Raw genomic sequence first — 20155 nt, 5'->3', positions numbered from 1 at the left:
CACCCCCGACATCATCACTACAGATGACCCTACACCCCCTACATCATTACTACAGATGACCCTACATCATTACTACAGATGACCCTACACTCCCCCCTACATCATTACTAGTGGTGACCCTACACCCCTAAATCATTACTAGTGGTAATTCTACACCCCCGACATCATCACTACAGATGACCCTACACCCCCTACATCATTACTACAGATGACCCTATATCATTACTACAGATGACCCTACACCCCCCTACATCATTACTAGTGGTGACCCTACATCATTACTAGAGGTGACCCTACACCCTCCTACATCATTGCTAGAGGTCACCCTACACCCCCGTACATCATAACTAGTCGTGACCCAAGGCCCCCCTACATCATTACTAGAGGGGACCCTACACCCAGTACATCATTACTAGCGGTTACACTACACCCCCCTACCTCATTACTAGAGGTCACCCTATGCCCTCTACATCATTACTAGTGGTGAGCCTTAACCCCCCCTACATCATTACTAGAGGTCACCCTACGCCCCCTACATCATTACTAGTGGTGACCCTACACCCTCCTACATCATTACTAGTGGTGACCCTACACCCCCCCTACATCATTACTAGTGGTGACCCTACACCCCCCTACATCATTACTAGTGGTGACCCTACACCCCCTACATAATTACTAGTAATGACCCTACACCCCCTACATCATTACTAGTGGTGACCCTACACCCCCCTACATCATTACTAGTGGTGACCCTACACCCCCGTACATCATTACTAGAGGTGACTCTACACCCCCCTACATCATTACTAGAGGTGACCGTACACCCCATACATCATTACTAGAGGTGACCCTACACCCCCTACATCATTACTAGTGGTGACGCTACATCATTTCTAGTGTTGATCCTACATCATTACTAGTGGTGACCCTACACCCAGTAAATCATTACTCATTACTAGAGGTGACCCTTCACCCACTACATCATTACTAGAGGTCACCTTACATCATTACTAGAGGTCACCCTACCCTAAACCCCCCTACATCATTACTAGAGGTGACACTACACCCCCCTACATCATTACTAGAGGTGAACCTACACCCCCTACATGATTGCTAGAGGTGACCCTACACCCCCAACATCATTACTAGAGGTGACTCTACACCCCCCTACATCATTACTAGAGGTGACCGTACACCCCATACATCATTACTAGAGGTGACCCTACACCCCCTACATCATTACTAGTGGTAACCCTACAACCACTAAATCATTAGTAGTGGTGACGCTACATCATTTCTAGTGTTGATCCTACATCATTAGTAGTGGTGACCCTACACCCAGTAAATCATTACTCATTACTAGAGGTGACCCTTCACCCACTACATCATTACTAGAGGTCACCTTACATCATTACTAGAGGTCACCCTACCCTAAACCCCCCTACATCATTACTAGAGGTGACACTACACCCCCCTACATCATTACTAGAGGTGAACCTACACCCCCTACATGATTGCTAGAGGTGACCCTACACCCCCTACATCATTACTAGAGGTGAACCTACACCCCCTACATCATTGCTAGAGGTGAACCTACATCATTACTAGAGGTGACCCTACACCCCCTACATCATTACTAGAGGTGACTCTACACCCCCGAAATCATCACTACAGATGACCCTACACCCCCTACATCATTACTAGAGGTGAACCTACATCATTACTAGTGGTAACCCTACACCTCCATACATCATTACTAGTGGTGACCCTACATCATTACTAGTGGTGACCCTACACCCACTACATCATTACTCATTACTAGAGGTGACCCTTCACCCACTACATCATTACTAGAGGTCACCCTACATCATTACTAGAGGTCACCCTACCCTAAACCCCCCTACATCATTACTAGAGGTGACACTACACCCCCCTACATCATTACTAGAGGTGAACCTACACCCCCTACATCATTGCTAGAGGTGAACCTACATCATTACTAGTGGTGACTCTACACCCCCGACATCATCACTACAGATGACCCTACACCCCCTACATCATTACTAGAGGTGAACCTACATCATTACTAGAGGTGACCCTACACCCCCTACATCATCACTACAGATGACCCTACACCCCCTACATCATTACTACAGATGACCCTACATCATTACTACAGATGACCCTACACCCCCCCTACATCATTACTAGTGTTGACCCTACACCCCCTACATCATTACTAGTGGTAATTCTACACCCCCGACATCATCACTACACATGACCCTACACCCCCTACATCATTACTACAGATGACCCTATATCACTACAGATGACCCTACACCCCCCTACATCATTACTAGTGGTGACCCTACATCATTACTAGAGGTGACCCTACACCCTCCTACATCATTGCTAGAGGTGACCCTACACCCCCGTACATCATAACTAGTCGTGACCCAAGGCCCCCCTACATCATTACTAGAGGGGACCCTACACCCAGTACATCATTACTAGCGGTTACACTACACCCCCCTGCCTCATTACTAGAGGTCACCCTACGCCCTCTACATCATTACTAGTGGTGACCCTACATCATTACTAGAGGTGACCCTACACCCTCCTACATCATTACTAGTGGTGAGCCTTAACCCCCCCTACATCATTACTAGAGGTCACCCTACGCCCCCCCTACATCATTACTAGTGGTGACCCTACACCCTCCTACATCATTACTAGTGGTGACCCTACACCCCCCCTACATCATTACTAGTGGTGACCCTACACCCCCCTACATCATTACTAGTGGTGACCCTACACCCCCTACATAATTACTAGTGATGACCCTACACCCCCCTACATCATTACTAGTGGTGACCCTACACCCCCCTACATCATTACTAGTGGTGACCCTACACCCCCGTACATCATTACTAGAGGTGACTCTACACCCCCCTACATCATTACTAGAGGTGACCGTACACCCCATACATCATTACTAGAGGTGACCCTACACCCCCTACATCATTACTAGAGGTGAACCTACACCCTCTACATCATTGCTAGAGGTGACCCTACACCCCCAACATCATTACTAGTGGTGACTCTACACCCCCCTACATCATCATTACAGATGACCCTACATCATTACTAGAGGTGACCCTACGCCCCCTACATCATTGCTAGAGGTGAACCTATATCATTACTAGAGGTGACCCTACATCATTACTAGAGGTGAACCTACACCCCCTACATCATTACTAGTCGTGACCCTACACCCAGTACATCATTACTAGAGGTGACCTTACTCCCTCTACCTCATTATTAGAGGTGACCTTACACCCCCTACATCATTTCTAGTGGTGACCCTACCCCCTCTACATTGTTACTAGTGGTGACCCTACATCATTGCTAGAGGTGACCCTACATTATTGCTACAGATGACCCTACATCATTACCAGAGGTGACCCTACACCCCCCTACGTCATTACTAGTGGTGACGCTACACCTCCTGCATCATTACTAGTGGTGACCCTACACCCCCCTACGTCATTACTAGTGGTGACGCTACACCCGCCTACATCATTACTAGAGGTGACCCTACACTTTCCTACATCATTACTAGAGGTGTCTCTACATCATTATTAGAGGTGACCGTACACCCCATACATCATTACTAGAGTTGACCCTACACCTCCATACATCATTACTAGAGGTCACCCTACACCTCCATACATCATTACTAGAGGTCACCCTACACCTCCATACATCATTACTAGTGGTAACCCTACACCTCCATACATCATTACTAGAGGTCACCCTGCACCTCCATACATCATTACTAGTGGTAACCCTACACCTCCATACATCATTACTAGTGGTGACCCTACATCATTTCTAGTGGTGACCCTACATCGTTACTAGTTTTGACCCTACGCCCAGTACATCATTACTAGAGGTGACCCTTCACCCAGTACATCATTACTAGAGGTCACCCTACATCATTACTAGAGGTCACCCTACCCTAAACCCCCCTACATCATTACTAGAGGTGACACTACACCTCCAACATCATTACTAGAGGTAAACCTACATCATTACTAGAGGTGACTCTACACCCCCTACATCATTACTAGTGGTGACTCTACACCCCCTACATCATCATTACAGATGACCCTACACCCCCTACATCATTACTAGAGGTGACCCTACACCCCTACATCATTGCTAGAGGTGAACCTATATCATTACTGGAGGTGACCCTACATCATTACTAGAGGTGACCCTACGCCCCCTACATCATTGCTAGAGGTGAACCTATATCATTACTAGAGGTGACCCTACATCATTACTAGAGGTGAACCTACACCCTCTACATCATTACTAGTGGTGACCCTACACCCCTTACATAATTACTAGAGGTGACCTTACACCCTCTACATCATTACTAGAGGTGACCTTACACCACCCTACATCATTTCTAGTGGTGACCCTACCCCCTCTACATTGTTACTAGTGGTGACCCTACATCATTACCAGAGGTGACCCTACACCCCCCTACATCATTACCAGAGATGACCCTACACCCCCCTACATCATAACTAGTCGTGACCCAATGCCCCCCTACATCATTACTAGAGGGGACCCTACACCCAGTACATCATTACTAGTGGTGACACTACATCCCCTACATCATTACTAGAGGTCACCCTACGCCACCTACATAATTACTAGTGGTGACCTACACCCCCTTCATCATTACTAGCGGTTACACTACACCCCCCTACATCATTACTAGAGGTCACCCTACGCCCCCTACATCATTACTAGTGGTGAGCCTTAACCCCCCCTACATCATTAGTAGTGGTGACCCTACACCCCCCCTACATCATTACTAGAGGTCACCCTACGCCCCCTAAATCATTACTAGTGGTGACCCTACACCCCCCTACATCATTACTAGTGGTGACCCTACACCCCCCTACATCATTACTAGAGGTGACCCTACATCATTATTAGAGGTGACCGTACTCCCCATACATCATTACTAGAGGTGACCCTACACCCCCTACATCATTACTAGTGGTAACCCTACACCTCCATACATCATTACTAGTGGTCAACCTACATCATTTCTAGTGGTGACCCTACATCGTTACTAGTGGTGACCCTACACCCAGTACATCATTACTAGAGGTGACCCTTCACCCACTACCTCATTACTAGAGGTCACCCTACATCATTACTATTGGTTAACCTACCATAAACCCCCCTACATCATTACTAGAGGTGACACTACACCCCCCTACATCATTGCTAGAGGTGAACCTACAACCCCTACATCATTGCTAGAGGTGAACCTACATCATTACTAGAGGTGACCCTACACCTCCTACATCATTACTAGTGGTGACTCTACACCCCCTACATCATCACTACAGATCACCCTACACCCACTACATCATTACTAGAGGTGAACCTACATCATTACTAGAGGTGACCCTACACCCCCTACATCATTACTAGAGGTGAACCTACACCCCCTACATCATTACTAGTGACCTTACACCCCTACATCATTACTAGAGGTGACCTTACACCCTCTATATCATTACTAGAGGTGACCTTAGACCCCTCTACATAATTTCTAATGGTCACCCTACACCCTCTACATCGTTACTAGTGGTGACCCTACATCATTACTAGAGGTAACCCTACACCCCCTGTATCATTACTAGAGGTGACCCTACACCCCCCTAGATTATTGCTACAGATGACACTACACCCACTACATCATTACTAGAGGTGACCCTACACCCCCCTACGTCATTACTAGTGGTGACTCTACACCCCCCTACATCATTACTAGAGGTGACCCTACATCATTACTAGAGGTGACCGTACACCCCATACATCATTACTAGAGGTGACCATACACCCCCTACATCATTACTAGTGGTAACCCTACACCTCCATACATCATTGCTAGTGGTGACCCTACATCATTTCTAGTGGTGACCCTACATCGTTACTAGTGGTGACGCTACGCCCAGTACATGGTTACTAGAGGTCACCCTACATCATTACTAGAGGTCACCCTACCCTAAACCCCCCTACATCATTACTAGCGGTGACTCTACACCCCCCTACATCATTACTAGAGGTGACCCTACACCCCCTACATCATCACTACAGATGACCCTACACTCCCTACATCATTACTAGAGGTGAACCTACATCATTACTAGAGGTGACCCTACACCCCCTACATCATTACTAGAGGTGACACTACACCCCCATACATCATTTCTAGAGGTGACCCTACACCCCCTACATCATTGCTAGAGGTGACCCTACACCTCCAACATCATTACTAGAGGTGAACCTACACCCCCTACATCATTACTAGTGGTGACTCTACACCCCCCTACATCATCATTACAGATGACCCTACACCCCCTACATCATTACTAGAGGTCACCCTACGCCCTCTACATCATTACTAGAGGTGAACCTACACCCCCTACATCATTACTAGAGGTGAACCTACACCCCCTACATCATTACTAGTTGTGACCCTACACCCCTTACATCATTACTAGAGGTGACCTTACACCTTCTACATCATTACTAGAGGTGACCTTACACCCCCTACATCATTTCTAGTGGTGACCCTACCCCGTCTACATTGTTACTAGTGGTGACCCTACATCATTACTAGAGGTGACCCTACACCCCCCTACGTCATTACTAGTGGTGACGCTACACCCCTTACATCATTACTAGAGGTGACCCTACACCCCCCTACATCATTACTAGAGGTGACCCTACACCCCCCTACATCATTACTAGAGGTGACCCTACACCCCCCTACATCATTACTAGAGGTGACCCTACACCCCCCTACATCATTAATAGAGGGGACCCTACACCCAGTACATCATTACTAGTGGTGATACTACACCCCCTACATAATTACTAGAGGTCACCCTACCCTAAACCCCCCTACATCATTACTAGAGGTGACACTACACCCCCCTACATCATTACTAGAGGTGAACCTACACCCCCTACATCATTGCTAGAGGTGACCCTACACCCCCAACATCATTACTAGAGGTGAACCTACATCATTACTAGAGGTGACCCTACACCCCCTACATCATTACTAGAGGTGACACTACACCCCCCTACATCATTACTAGAGGTGAACCTACACACCCTACATCATTGCTAGAGGTGACCCTACACCCCCAACATCATTACTAGAGGTGAACCTACACCCCCTACATCATTACTAGTGGTGACTCTACACCCCCCTACATCATCATTACAGATGAGCCTACATCATTACTAGAGTTCACCCTACGCCCCCTATATCATTACTAGAGGTGACCCTACATCATTACTAGAGGTGAACCTACACCCCCTACATCATTACTAGTCATGACCCTACACCCAGTACATCATTACTAGAGGTGACCTTACTCCCTCTACCTCATTACTAGAGGTGACCTTACACCCCCCTACATCATTTCTAGTGGTGACCCTACCCCCTCTACATTGTTACTAGTGGTGACCCTACATCATTGCTAGAGGTGACCCTACATTATTGCTACAGATAACCCTACACCCCCCTACGTCATTACTAGTGGTGACGCTACACCTCCTACATCATTACTAGTGGTGACCCTACACCCGCCTACATCATTACTAGAGGTGACCCTACACTTCCCTACATCATTACTATAGGTGACCCTACACTTCCCTACATAATTACTAGAGGTGACCCTACATCATTATTAGAGGTGACCGTACACCCCATACATCATTACTAGAGTTGACCCTACACCCCCTACATCATTACTTGTGGTAACCCTACACCTCCATACATCATTACTAGAGGTCACCCTGCACCTCCATACATCATTACTAGTGGTAACCCTACACCTCCATACATCATTACTAGTGGTGACCCTACATCATTTCTAGTGGTGACCCTACATCATTACTAGTGGTGACCCTACGCCCAGTACATCATTACTAGAGGTGACCCTTCACCCAGTACATCATTACTAGAGGTCACCCTACATCATTACTAGAGGTCACCCTACCCTAATCCCCCCTACATCATTACTAGAGGTGAACCTACACCTCCTACATCATCACTACAGATGACCCTACACCCCCTACATCATTACTAGAGGTGAACCTACATCATTACTAGAGGTGACCCTACACCCCCTACATGATTACTAGAGGTGACACTACACCCCCCTACATCATTACTAGTGACCTTACACCCCCTACATCATCACTACAGATGACCCTACACCCACTACATCATTACTAGAGGTGAAACTACATCATTACTAGAGGTGACCCTACACCCCCTACATCATTACTAGAGGTGACACTACACCCCACTACATCATTACTAGAGGTGAACCTACACCCCCTACATCATTGCTAGAGGTGACCCTACACCCCCAACATCATTACTAGAGGTGAACCTACACCCCCTACATCATTACTAGTGGTGACTCTAGACCCCCCTACATCATCATTACAGATGACCCTACACCCCCTACATCATTACTAGAGGTGACCCTACACCCCTACATCATTGCTAGAGGTGAACCTATATCATTACTAGAGGTGACCCTACATCATTACTAGAGGTGACCCTACGCCCCCTACATCATTGCTAGAAGTGAACCTATATCATTACTAGAGGTGACCCTACATCATTACTAGAGGTGAACCTACACCCCCTACATCATTACTAGAGGTGACCTTACACCCTCTACATCATTACTAGAGGTGACCTTACACCCCTCTACATCATTACTAGTGGTGACCCTACCCCCTCTACATTGTTACTAGTGGTGACCCTACATCATTACCAGAGGTGACCCTACACCCCCCTACGTCATTACTAGTGGTGACGCTACACCTCCTGCATCATTACTAGTGGTGACCCTACACCCCCCTACGTCATTACTAGTGGTGACGCTACACCCGCCTACATCATTACTAGAGGTGACCCTACACTTTCCTACATCATTACTAGAGGTGTCTCTACATCATTATTAGAGGTGACCGTACACCCCATACATCATTACTAGAGTTGACCCTACACCTCCATACATCATTACTAGAGGTCACCCTACACCTCCATACATCATTACTAGTGGTAACCCTACACCTCCATACATCATTACTAGAGGTCACCCTGCACCTCCATACATCATTACTAGTGGTAACCCTACACCTCCATACATCATTACTAGTGGTGACCCTACATCATTTCTAGTGGTGACCCTACATCGTTACTAGTTTTGACCCTACGCCCAGTACATCATTACTAGAGGTGACCCTTCACCCAGTACATCATTACTAGAGGTCACCCTACATCATTACTAGAGGTCACCCTACATCATTACTAGTGGTAACCCTACACCTCCATACATCATTACTAGAGGTCACCCTACACCTCCATACATCATTACTAGTGGTAACCCTACACCTCCATACATCATTACTAGAGGTCACCCTGCACCTCCATACATCATTACTAGTGGTAACCCTACACCTCCATACATCATTACTAGTGGTGACCCTACATCATTTCTAGTGGTGACCCTACATCGTTACTAGTTTTGACCCTACGCCCAGTACATCATTACTAGAGGTGACCCTTCACCCAGTACATCATTACTAGAGGTCACCCTACATCATTACTAGAGGTCACCCTACCCTAAACCCCCCTACATCATTACTAGAGGTGACACTACACCCCCCTACATCATTACTAGAGGTGACCCTACACCTCCAACATCATTACTAGAGGTAAACCTACATCATTACTAGAGGTGACTCTACACCCCCTACATCATTACTAGTGGTGACTCTACACGCCCTACATCATCATTACAGATGACCCTACACCCCCTACATCATTACTAGAGGTGACCCTACACCCCTACATCATTGCTAGAGGTGAACCTATATCATTACTGGAGGTGACCCTACATCATTACTAGAGGTGACCCTACGCCCCCTACATCATTACTAGTGGTGACCCTACACCCCTACATCATTGCTAGAGGTGAACCTATATCATTACTAGAGGTGACCCTACATCATTACTAGAGGTGAACCTACACCCTCTACATCATTACTAGTGGTGACCCTACACCCCTTACATAATTACTAGAGGTGACCTTACACCCTCTACATCATTACTAGAGGTGACCTTACACCCCCCTACATCATTTCTAGTGGTGACCCTACCCCCTCTACATTGTTACTAGTGGTGACCCTACATCATTACCAGAGGTGACCCTACACCCCCCTACATCATTACCAGAGATGACCCTACACCCCCCTACATCATAACTAGTCGTGACCCAATGCCCCCCTACATCATTACTAGAGGGGACCCTACACCCAGTACATCATTACTAGTGGTGACACTACATCCCCTACATCATTACTAGAGGTCACCCTACGCCACCTACATAATTACTAGTGGTGACCTACACCCCCTTCATCATTACTAGCGGTTACACTACACCCCCCTACATCATTACTAGAGGTCACCCTACGCCCCCTACATCATTACTAGTGGTAACCCTACACCCCCCTACATCATTACTAGTGGTGAGCCTTAACCCCCCCTACATCATTAGTAGTGGTGACCCTACACCCCCCCTACATCATTACTAGAGGTCACCCTACGCCCCCTAAATCATTACTAGTGGTGACCCTACACCCCCCTACATCATTACTAGTGGTGACCCTACACCCCCCTACATCATTACTAGAGGTGACCCTACATCATTATTAGAGGTGACCGTACTCCCCATACATCATTACTAGAGGTGACCCTACACCCCCTACATCATTACTAGTGGTAACCCTACACCTCCATACATCATTACTAGTGGTCAACCTACATCATTTCTAGTGGTGACCCTACATCGTTACTAGTGGTGACCCTACACCCAGTACATCATTACTAGAGGTGACCCTTCACCCACTACCTCATTACTAGAGGTCACCCTACATCATTACTATTGGTTAACCTACCATAAACCCCCCTACATCATTACTAGAGGTGACACTACACCCCCCTACATCATTGCTAGAGGTGAACCTACAACCCCTACATCATTGCTAGAGGTGAACCTACATCATTACTAGAGGTGACCCTACACCTCCTACATCATTACTAGTGGTGACTCTACACCCCCTACATCATCACTACAGATCACCCTACACCCACTACATCATTACTAGAGGTGAACCTACATCATTACTAGAGGTGACCCTACACCCCCTACATCATTACTAGAGGTGAACCTACACCCCCTACATCATTACTAGTGACCTTACACCCCTACATCATTACTAGAGGTGACCTTACACCCTCTATATCATTACTAGAGGTGACCTTAGACCCCTCTACATAATTTCTAATGGTCACCCTACACCCTCTACATCGTTACTAGTGGTGACCCTACATCATTACTAGAGGTAACCCTACACCCCCTGTATCATTACTAGAGGTGACCCTACACCCCCCTAGATTATTGCTACAGATGACACTACACCCACTACATCATTACTAGAGGTGACCCTACACCCCCCTACGTCATTACTAGTGGTGACTCTACACCCCCCTACATCATTACTAGAGGTGACCCTACATCATTACTAGAGGTGACCGTACACCCCATACATCATTACTAGAGGTGACCATACACCCCCTACATCATTACTAGTGGTAACCCTACACCTCCATACATCATTGCTAGTGGTGACCCTACATCATTTCTAGTGGTGACCCTACATCGTTACTAGTGGTGACGCTACGCCCAGTACATGGTTACTAGAGGTCACCCTACATCATTACTAGAGGTCACCCTACCCTAAACCCCCCTACATCATTACTAGCGGTGACTCTACACCCCCCTACATCATTACTAGAGGTGACCCTACACCCCCTACATCATCACTAGAGATGACCCTACACTCCCTACATCATTACTAGAGGTGAACCTACATCATTACTAGAGGTGACCCTACACCCCCTACATCATTACTAGAGGTGACACTACACCCCCCTACATCATTTCTAGAGGTGACCCTACACCCCCTACATCATTGCTAGAGGTGACCCTACACCTCCAACATCATTACTAGAGGTGAACCTACACCCCCTACATCATTACTAGTGGTGACTCTACACCCCCCTACATCATCATTACAGATGACCCTACACCCCCTACATCATTGCTAGAGGTGACCCTACACCTCCAACATCATTACTAGAGGTGAACCTACACCCCCTACATCATTACTAGTGGTGACTCTACACCCCCCTACATCATCATTACAGGTGACCCTACGCCCTCTACATCATTACTAGAGGTGAACCTACACCCCCTACATCATTACTAGAGGTGAACCTACACCCCCTACATCATTACTAGTTGTGACCCTACACCCCTTACATCATTACTAGAGGTGACCTTACACCTTCTACATCATTACTAGAGGTGACCTTACACCCCCCTACATCATTTCTAGTGGTGACCCTACCCCGTCTACATTGTTACTAGTGGTGACCCTACATCATTACTAGAGGTGACCCTACACCCCCCTACGTCATTACTAGTGGTGACGCTACACCCCTTACATCATTACTAGAGGTGACCCTACACCCCCCTACATCATTACTAGAGGTGACCCTACACCCCCCTACATCATTACTAGAGGTGACCCTACACCCCCCTACATCATTACTAGAGGTGACCCTACACCCCCCTACATCATTAATAGAGGGGACCCTACACCCAGTACATCATTACTAGTGGTGATACTACACCCCCTACATAATTACTAGAGGTCACCCTACCCTAAACCCCCCTACATCATTACTAGAGGTGACACTACACCCCCCTACATCATTACTAGAGGTGAACCTACACCCCCTACATCATTGCTAGAGGTGACCCTACACCCCCAACATCATTACTAGAGGTGAACCTACATCATTACTAGAGGTGACCCTACACCCCCTACATCATTACTAGAGGTGACACTACACCCCCCTACATCATTACTAGAGGTGAACCTACACACCCTACATCATTGCTAGAGGTGACCCTACACCCCCAACATCAATACTAGAGGTGAACCTACACCCCCTACATCATTACTAGTGGTGACTCTACACCCCCCTACATCATCATTACAGATGACCCTACATCATTACTAGAGTTCACCCTACGCCCCCTACATCATTGCTAGAGGTGAACCTATATCATTACTAGAGGTGACCCTACATCATTACTAGAGGTGAACCTACACCCCCTACATCATTACTAGTCATGACCCTACACCCAGTACATCATTACTAGAGGTGACCTTACTCCCTCTACCTCATTACTAGAGGTGACCTTACACCCCCCTACATCATTTCTAGTGGTGACCCTACCCCCTCTACATTGTTACTAGTGGTGACCCTACATCATTGCTAGAGGTGACCCTACATTATTGCTACAGATAACCCTACACCCCCCTACGTCATTACTAGTGGTGACGCTACACCTCCTACATCATTACTAGTGGTGACCCTACACCCGCCTACATCATTACTAGAGGTGACCCTACACTTCCCTACATCATTACTATAGGTGACCCTACACTTCCCTACATAATTACTAGAGGTGACCCTACATCATTATTAGAGGTGACCGTACACCCCATACATCATTACTAGAGTTGACCCTACACCCCCTACATCATTACTTGTGGTAACCCTACACCTCCATACATCATTACTAGAGGTCACCCTGCACCTCCATACATCATTACTAGTGGTAACCCTACACCTCCATACATCATTACTAGTGGTGACCCTACATCATTTCTAGTGGTGACCCTACATCATTACTAGTGGTGACCCTACGCCCAGTACATCATTACTAGAGGTGACCCTTCACCCAGTACATCATTACTAGAGGTCACCCTACATCATTACTAGAGGTCACCCTACCCTAATCCCCCCTACATCATTACTAGAGGTGAACCTACACCTCCTACATCATCACTACAGATGACCCTACACCCCCTACATCATTACTAGAGGTGAACCTACATCATTACTAGAGGTGACCCTACACCCCCTACATGATTACTAGAGGTGACACTACACCCCCCTACATCATTACTAGTGACCTTACACCCCCTACATCATCACTACAGATGACCCTACACCCACTACATCATTACTAGAGGTGAAACTACATCATTACTAGAGGTGACCCTACACCCCCTACATCATTACTAGAGGTGACACTACACCCCACTACATCATTACTAGAGGTGAACCTACACCCCCTACATCATTGCTAGAGGTGACCCTACACCCCCAACATCATTACTAGAGGTGAACCTACACCCCCTACATCATTACTAGTGGTGACTCTAGACCCCCCTACATCATCATTACAGATGACCCTACACCCCCTACATCATTACTAGAGGTGACCCTACACCCCTACATCATTGCTAGAGGTGAACCTATATCATTACTAGAGGTGACCCTACATCATTACTAGAGGTGACCCTACGCCCCCTACATCATTGCTAGAAGTGAACCTATATCATTACTAGAGGTGACCCTACATCATTACTAGAGGTGAACCTACACCCTCTGCATCATTACTAGTGGTGACCCTACACCCCTTACATCATTACTAGAGGTGACCTTACACCCTCTACATCATTACTAGAGGTGACCTTACACCCCTCTACATCATTACTAGTGGTGACCCTACCCCCTCTACATTGTTACTAGTGGTGACCCTACATCATTACCAGAGGTGACCCTACACCCCCCTACGTCATTACTAGTGGTGACGCTACACCCCCTACATCATTACTAGAGGTGACCCTACACCCCCCTACATCATTACTAGAGGTGACCCTACACCCCCCTACATCATAACTAGTCGTGACCCAATGCCCCCCTACATCATTACTAGAGGGGACCCTACACCCAGTACATCATTACTAGTGACACTACATCCCCTACATCATTACTAGAGGTCACCCTACGCCCCCTACATAATTACTAGTGGTGACCTACACCCTCTACATCATTACTAGCGTTTACACTACATCCCCCTACATCATTACTAGAGGTCACCCTACGCCCCCTACATCATTACTAGTGGTGAGCCTTAACCCCCCCTACATCATTAGTAGTGGTGACCCTACACCCCCCCTACATCATTACTAGAGGTCACCCTACGCCCCCTACATCATTACTAGAGGTGACCCTACACCCCCCTACATCATTACTAGTGGTGACCCTACACCCCCCTACATCATTACTAGTGGTGACCCTACACCCCCCTACATCATTACTAGAGGTGACCCTACACTTCCCTACATCATTACTAGAGGTGACTCTACACCCCCTACATCATTACTAGAGGTGACCCTACATCATTATTAGAGGTGACCGTACACCACATACGTCATTACTAGAGGTGACCCTACACCCCCTACATCATTACTAATGGTAACCCTACACCTCCATACATCATTACTAGTGGTGACCCTACATCATTTCTAGTGGTGACCCTACATCGTTACTAGTGGTGACCTTACACCCAGTACATCATTACTAGAGGTGACCCTTCACCCACTACCTCATTACTAGAGGTCACCCTACATCATTACTATTGGTTAACCTACCCTAAACCCCCCTACATCATTACTAGAGGTGACACTACACCCCGCTACATCATTGCTAGAGGTGAACCTACAACCCCTACATCATTGCTAGAGGTGACCCTACACCCCCAACATCATTACTAGAGGTGAACCTACATCATTACTAGAGGTGACCCTACACCTCCTACATCATTACTAGTGGTGACTCTACACCCCCCTACGTCATTACTAGTGGTGACTCTACACCCCCCTACATCATTACTAGAGGTGACCGTACACCCCATACATCATTACTAGAGGTGACCCTACACCCCCTACATCATTACTAGTGGTAACCCTACACCTCCATACATCATTGCTAGTGGTGACCCTACATCATTTCTAGTGGTGACCCTACATCGTTACTAGTGGTGACCCTACACCCACTACATCATTACAAGAGGTCACCCTACATCATTACTAGAGGTGACCCTACACCCCCAACATCATTACTAGAGGTGACCCTACACCCCCTACATCATTACTATCGGTGACCCTACACCCCCTACATCATTGCTAGAGGTGACCCTACACCCCCAACATCATTACTACAGGTGACCCTACACCCCCTACATCATTACTATCGGTGACCCTACACCCCCTACATCATTACTAGAGGTGATCTTACATCATTACTGGAGGTAACCCTACACCCCCTACATCATTACTATCGGTGACCCTACACCCCCTACATCGTTACTAGTGGTGACCCTACATCATTACTGGAGGTAACCCTACACCCCCTACATCATTACTAGAGGTGACACTACACCCCCTACATTATTTCTACAGATGACCCTACACCCCCCCTACGTCATTGCTAGTGGTGACTCTACACCCCCTACATCATTACTAGTGTTGACCCTACACCCCCTGCATCATTACTAGTGGTGACCCTACACCCAGTACGTCATTACTAGAGGTGACCCTTCACCCACTACATCATTACTAGAGGTCACCCTACATCATCACTAGAGGTCACCCTACCCTAAACCCTGCTACATCATTACTAGAGGTGACACTACACCCCCCTACATCATTACTAGAGGTGAACCTACACCCCCTACATCATTGCTAGTGGTGACCCTACACCATTACTAGAGGTGAACCTACATCATTACTAGAGGTGACCCTACACCCCCTACATCATTACTAGAGGTGAACCTACACCCCCTACATCATTACTAGTGACCTTACACCCCTACATCATTACTAGAGGTGACCTTACACCCTCTATATCATTACTAGAAGTGACGTTACACCCCTGTACATAATTTCTAGTGGTCACCCTACACCCTCTACATCGTTACTAGTGGTGACCTTACATCATTATTAGAGGTAACCCTACACCCCCTGTATCATTACTAGAGGTGACCCTACACTCCCTAGATTATTGCTACACATGACCCTACACCCACTACATCATTACTAGAGGTGACCCTACACCCCCCTACGTCATTACTAGTGGTGACTCTACACCCCCCTACATCATTACTAGAGGTGACCCTACATCATTACTAGAGGTGACCCTACACCCCCTACATCATTACTAGTGGTAACCCTACACCTTCATACATCATTACTAGTGGTGACCCTACATCATTTCTAGTGGTGACCCTACGTCGTTACTAGAGGTGACCCTACACCCATTACATCATTACTAGAGGTCACCCTACATCATTACTAGAGGTCACCCTACCCTAAACCCCCCTACATCATTACTAGAGGTGACCCTACACCCCCTACCTCATTGCTAGTGGTGACCCTACACCACCAACATCATTACTAGAGGTGACCCTACACCCCCTACATCATTACTACAGGTGACCCTACACTTCCCTACATCATTACTAGAGGTGACCCTACACCCCCTACATCATTACTAATGGTAACCCTACACCTCCATACATCATTACTAGTGGTGACCCTACATCATTTCTAGTGGTGACCCTACATCGTTACTAGTGGTGACCCTACACCCAGTACATCATTACTAATGGTAACCCTACACCTCCATACATCATTACTAGTGGTGACCCTACACCCCCTACATCATTACTAATGGTAACCCTACACCTCCATACATCATTACTAGTGGTGACCCTACATCATTTCTAGTGGTGACCCTACATCGTTACTAGTGGTGACCCTACACCCAGTACATCATTACTAGAGTTGACCCTTCACCCACTACCTCATTACTAGAGGTCACCCTACATCATTACTATTGGTTAACCTACCCTAAACCCCCCTACATCATTACTAGGGGTGACACTACACCCCCCTACATCATTGCTAGAGGTGAACCTACACCCCCTACATCATTGCTAGAGGTGACCCTACACCCCCAACATCATTACTAGAGGTGAACCTACATCGTTACTAGAGGTGACCCTACACCCCCTACATCATTACTAGAGGTGAACCTACACCCCCTACATCATTACTAGAGGTGACCTTAAACCCCTCTACATAATTTCTAGTGGTCACCCTACACCCTCTACATCGTTACTAGTGGTGACCCTACATCATTACTAGAGGTAACCCTACACCCCCTGTATCATTACTAGTGGTGACCCTACACCCCCCTACATCATTGATAGAGGTGACCCTACACCCCCAACATCATTACTAGTGAACTTACACCCCTACATCATTACTAGAGGTAACCCTACACCCCCAACATCATTACTAGAGGTGACCCTACACCCCCTACATCATTACTATAGGTGACCTTACACCCTCTACATCATTACTAGAGGTGATCTTACACCCCCCTTCATCATTTCTAGTGGTGACCCTACACCCTCTACATCGTTACTAGTGGTGACCCTACATCATTACTGGAGGTAACCCTACACCCCCTACATCATTACTAGAGGTGACACTACACCCCCCTACATCATTACTAGAGGTGACCCTACACCCCCTACATTATTTCTACAGATGACCCTACACCCCCCTACGTCATTACTAGTGGTGACCTACACCCCCTACATCATTACTAGAGGTGACCCTACACCCCCTACATCATTACTAGTGGTGACCTACACCCCCTGCATCATCACTACAGACGACCCTACACCCCTTACATCATTACTAGAGGTGACCCTGTATTTTCCGCACATTTCTGACCCGCTTTTCTCTCTCTCCCAGGATTACGCTGAATGGGATGAAGGTCTCCAGACCCGACATTCGCATTGGTCGTTATCGAATGATCAAACACGAGCGAGATAAGCACAACGAGCCGAACCCCCAGCGGTAAATCCTCCTCTGCGAATACATAATGTACATTATGGAGTGTTACCGTTGAGGCAGGAAACAGTCAGCAAGCTGGAGATGTGTGGAGCGTGAGCTGAATCTCCCCGCGTCTCCTGTTTTATAGATTTTCTAGTTGAAAGTAGACACAAGTCGATCGAATCCAAGCCATAAGCTGAGAAGCCGCCCCATGAGAGGGCGCAAACTCCACCAAGCCGGTGCCAAGAGCCCCATCTTGGGGTCCACATCCCCCAAACTCCAGAGAGGGCATCAGAAGAGTCCCCGAACCACAACCTGCAACGTTGTCATCAGGAAAGGCGTCCGGCACTCCCGTGATCTTACATCGAGCCTTATCCTCAAGTCACCTCCGGAGCTGCATTCACTATTCTGCTGTTACATAGTGTCATATTCTCCAGGTAAGACATGATGTAACAGAATACTGAGTTAGGCTCTGGAGGATAAGACATGATGTAACAGCAGAATAATGACTGCAACTCTGGAGGATAAGGCACGATGTAACGGCAGAATAGTGACTGCAGCTCTGGAGGATAAGACACAATGTAATGGCAGAATAGTGACTGCAGCTCTGGAGGATAAGACATGATGTAACGACAGAATAGTGACTGCAGCTCTGGAGGATAAGACACTATGTAACGGCAGAATAGTGACTGCAGCTCTGGAGGATAAGACATGATGTAACGGCAGAATAGTGACTGCAGCTCTGGAGGATAAGACACGATGTAACGGCAGAATAGTGACTGCAGCTCTGGAGGATAAGACACGATGTAACGGCAGAATAGTGACTGCAGCTCTGGAGGATAAGACACGATGTAACGGCAGAATAGTGACTGCAGCTCTGGAGGATAAGACACGATGTAACAGCAGAATAGTGACTGGAGCATAAGACACGATGTAACGGCAAAATAGTGACTGCAGCTCTGGAGGATAAGACATGATGTAACGGCAGAATAGTGACTGCAGCTCTGGAGGATAAGACACGATGTAACGGCAGAATAGTGACTGCAGCTCTGGAGGATAAGACACGATGTAACGGCAGAATAGTGACTGCAGCTCTGGAGGATAAGACACTATGTAACGGCAGAAT

At 47.2% G+C, this 20155-nt stretch overlaps 1 protein-coding gene across 1 annotated transcript in view; it reads left to right on the top strand.

The window, feature by feature from the left end:
- B4GALT2 (beta-1,4-galactosyltransferase 2) overlaps window positions 1–20155 on the top strand; it is a 38480-nt gene that overhangs the window by 15369 nt on the left and 2956 nt on the right. Inside the window, exon 5 of the mRNA XM_073644031.1 lies at window positions 18949–19053. Coding sequence (XP_073500132.1) covers window positions 18949–19053 — 105 coding nt within the window. The remainder of the gene's footprint in view (window positions 1–18948; window positions 19054–20155) is intronic.

The sequence above is a fragment of the Phyllobates terribilis genome, unplaced genomic scaffold, assembly GCF_046119375.1.
Source record: "Phyllobates terribilis strain yellow unplaced genomic scaffold, ASM4611937v1 Scaffold_8__6_contigs__length_399053987, whole genome shotgun sequence".
Classification (NCBI taxonomy): domain Eukaryota; kingdom Metazoa; phylum Chordata; class Amphibia; order Anura; family Dendrobatidae; genus Phyllobates; species Phyllobates terribilis.
The sequence above is the reverse complement of the archived record's forward strand: the minus strand, read 5'-3'. Positions and strand labels throughout refer to the sequence as shown.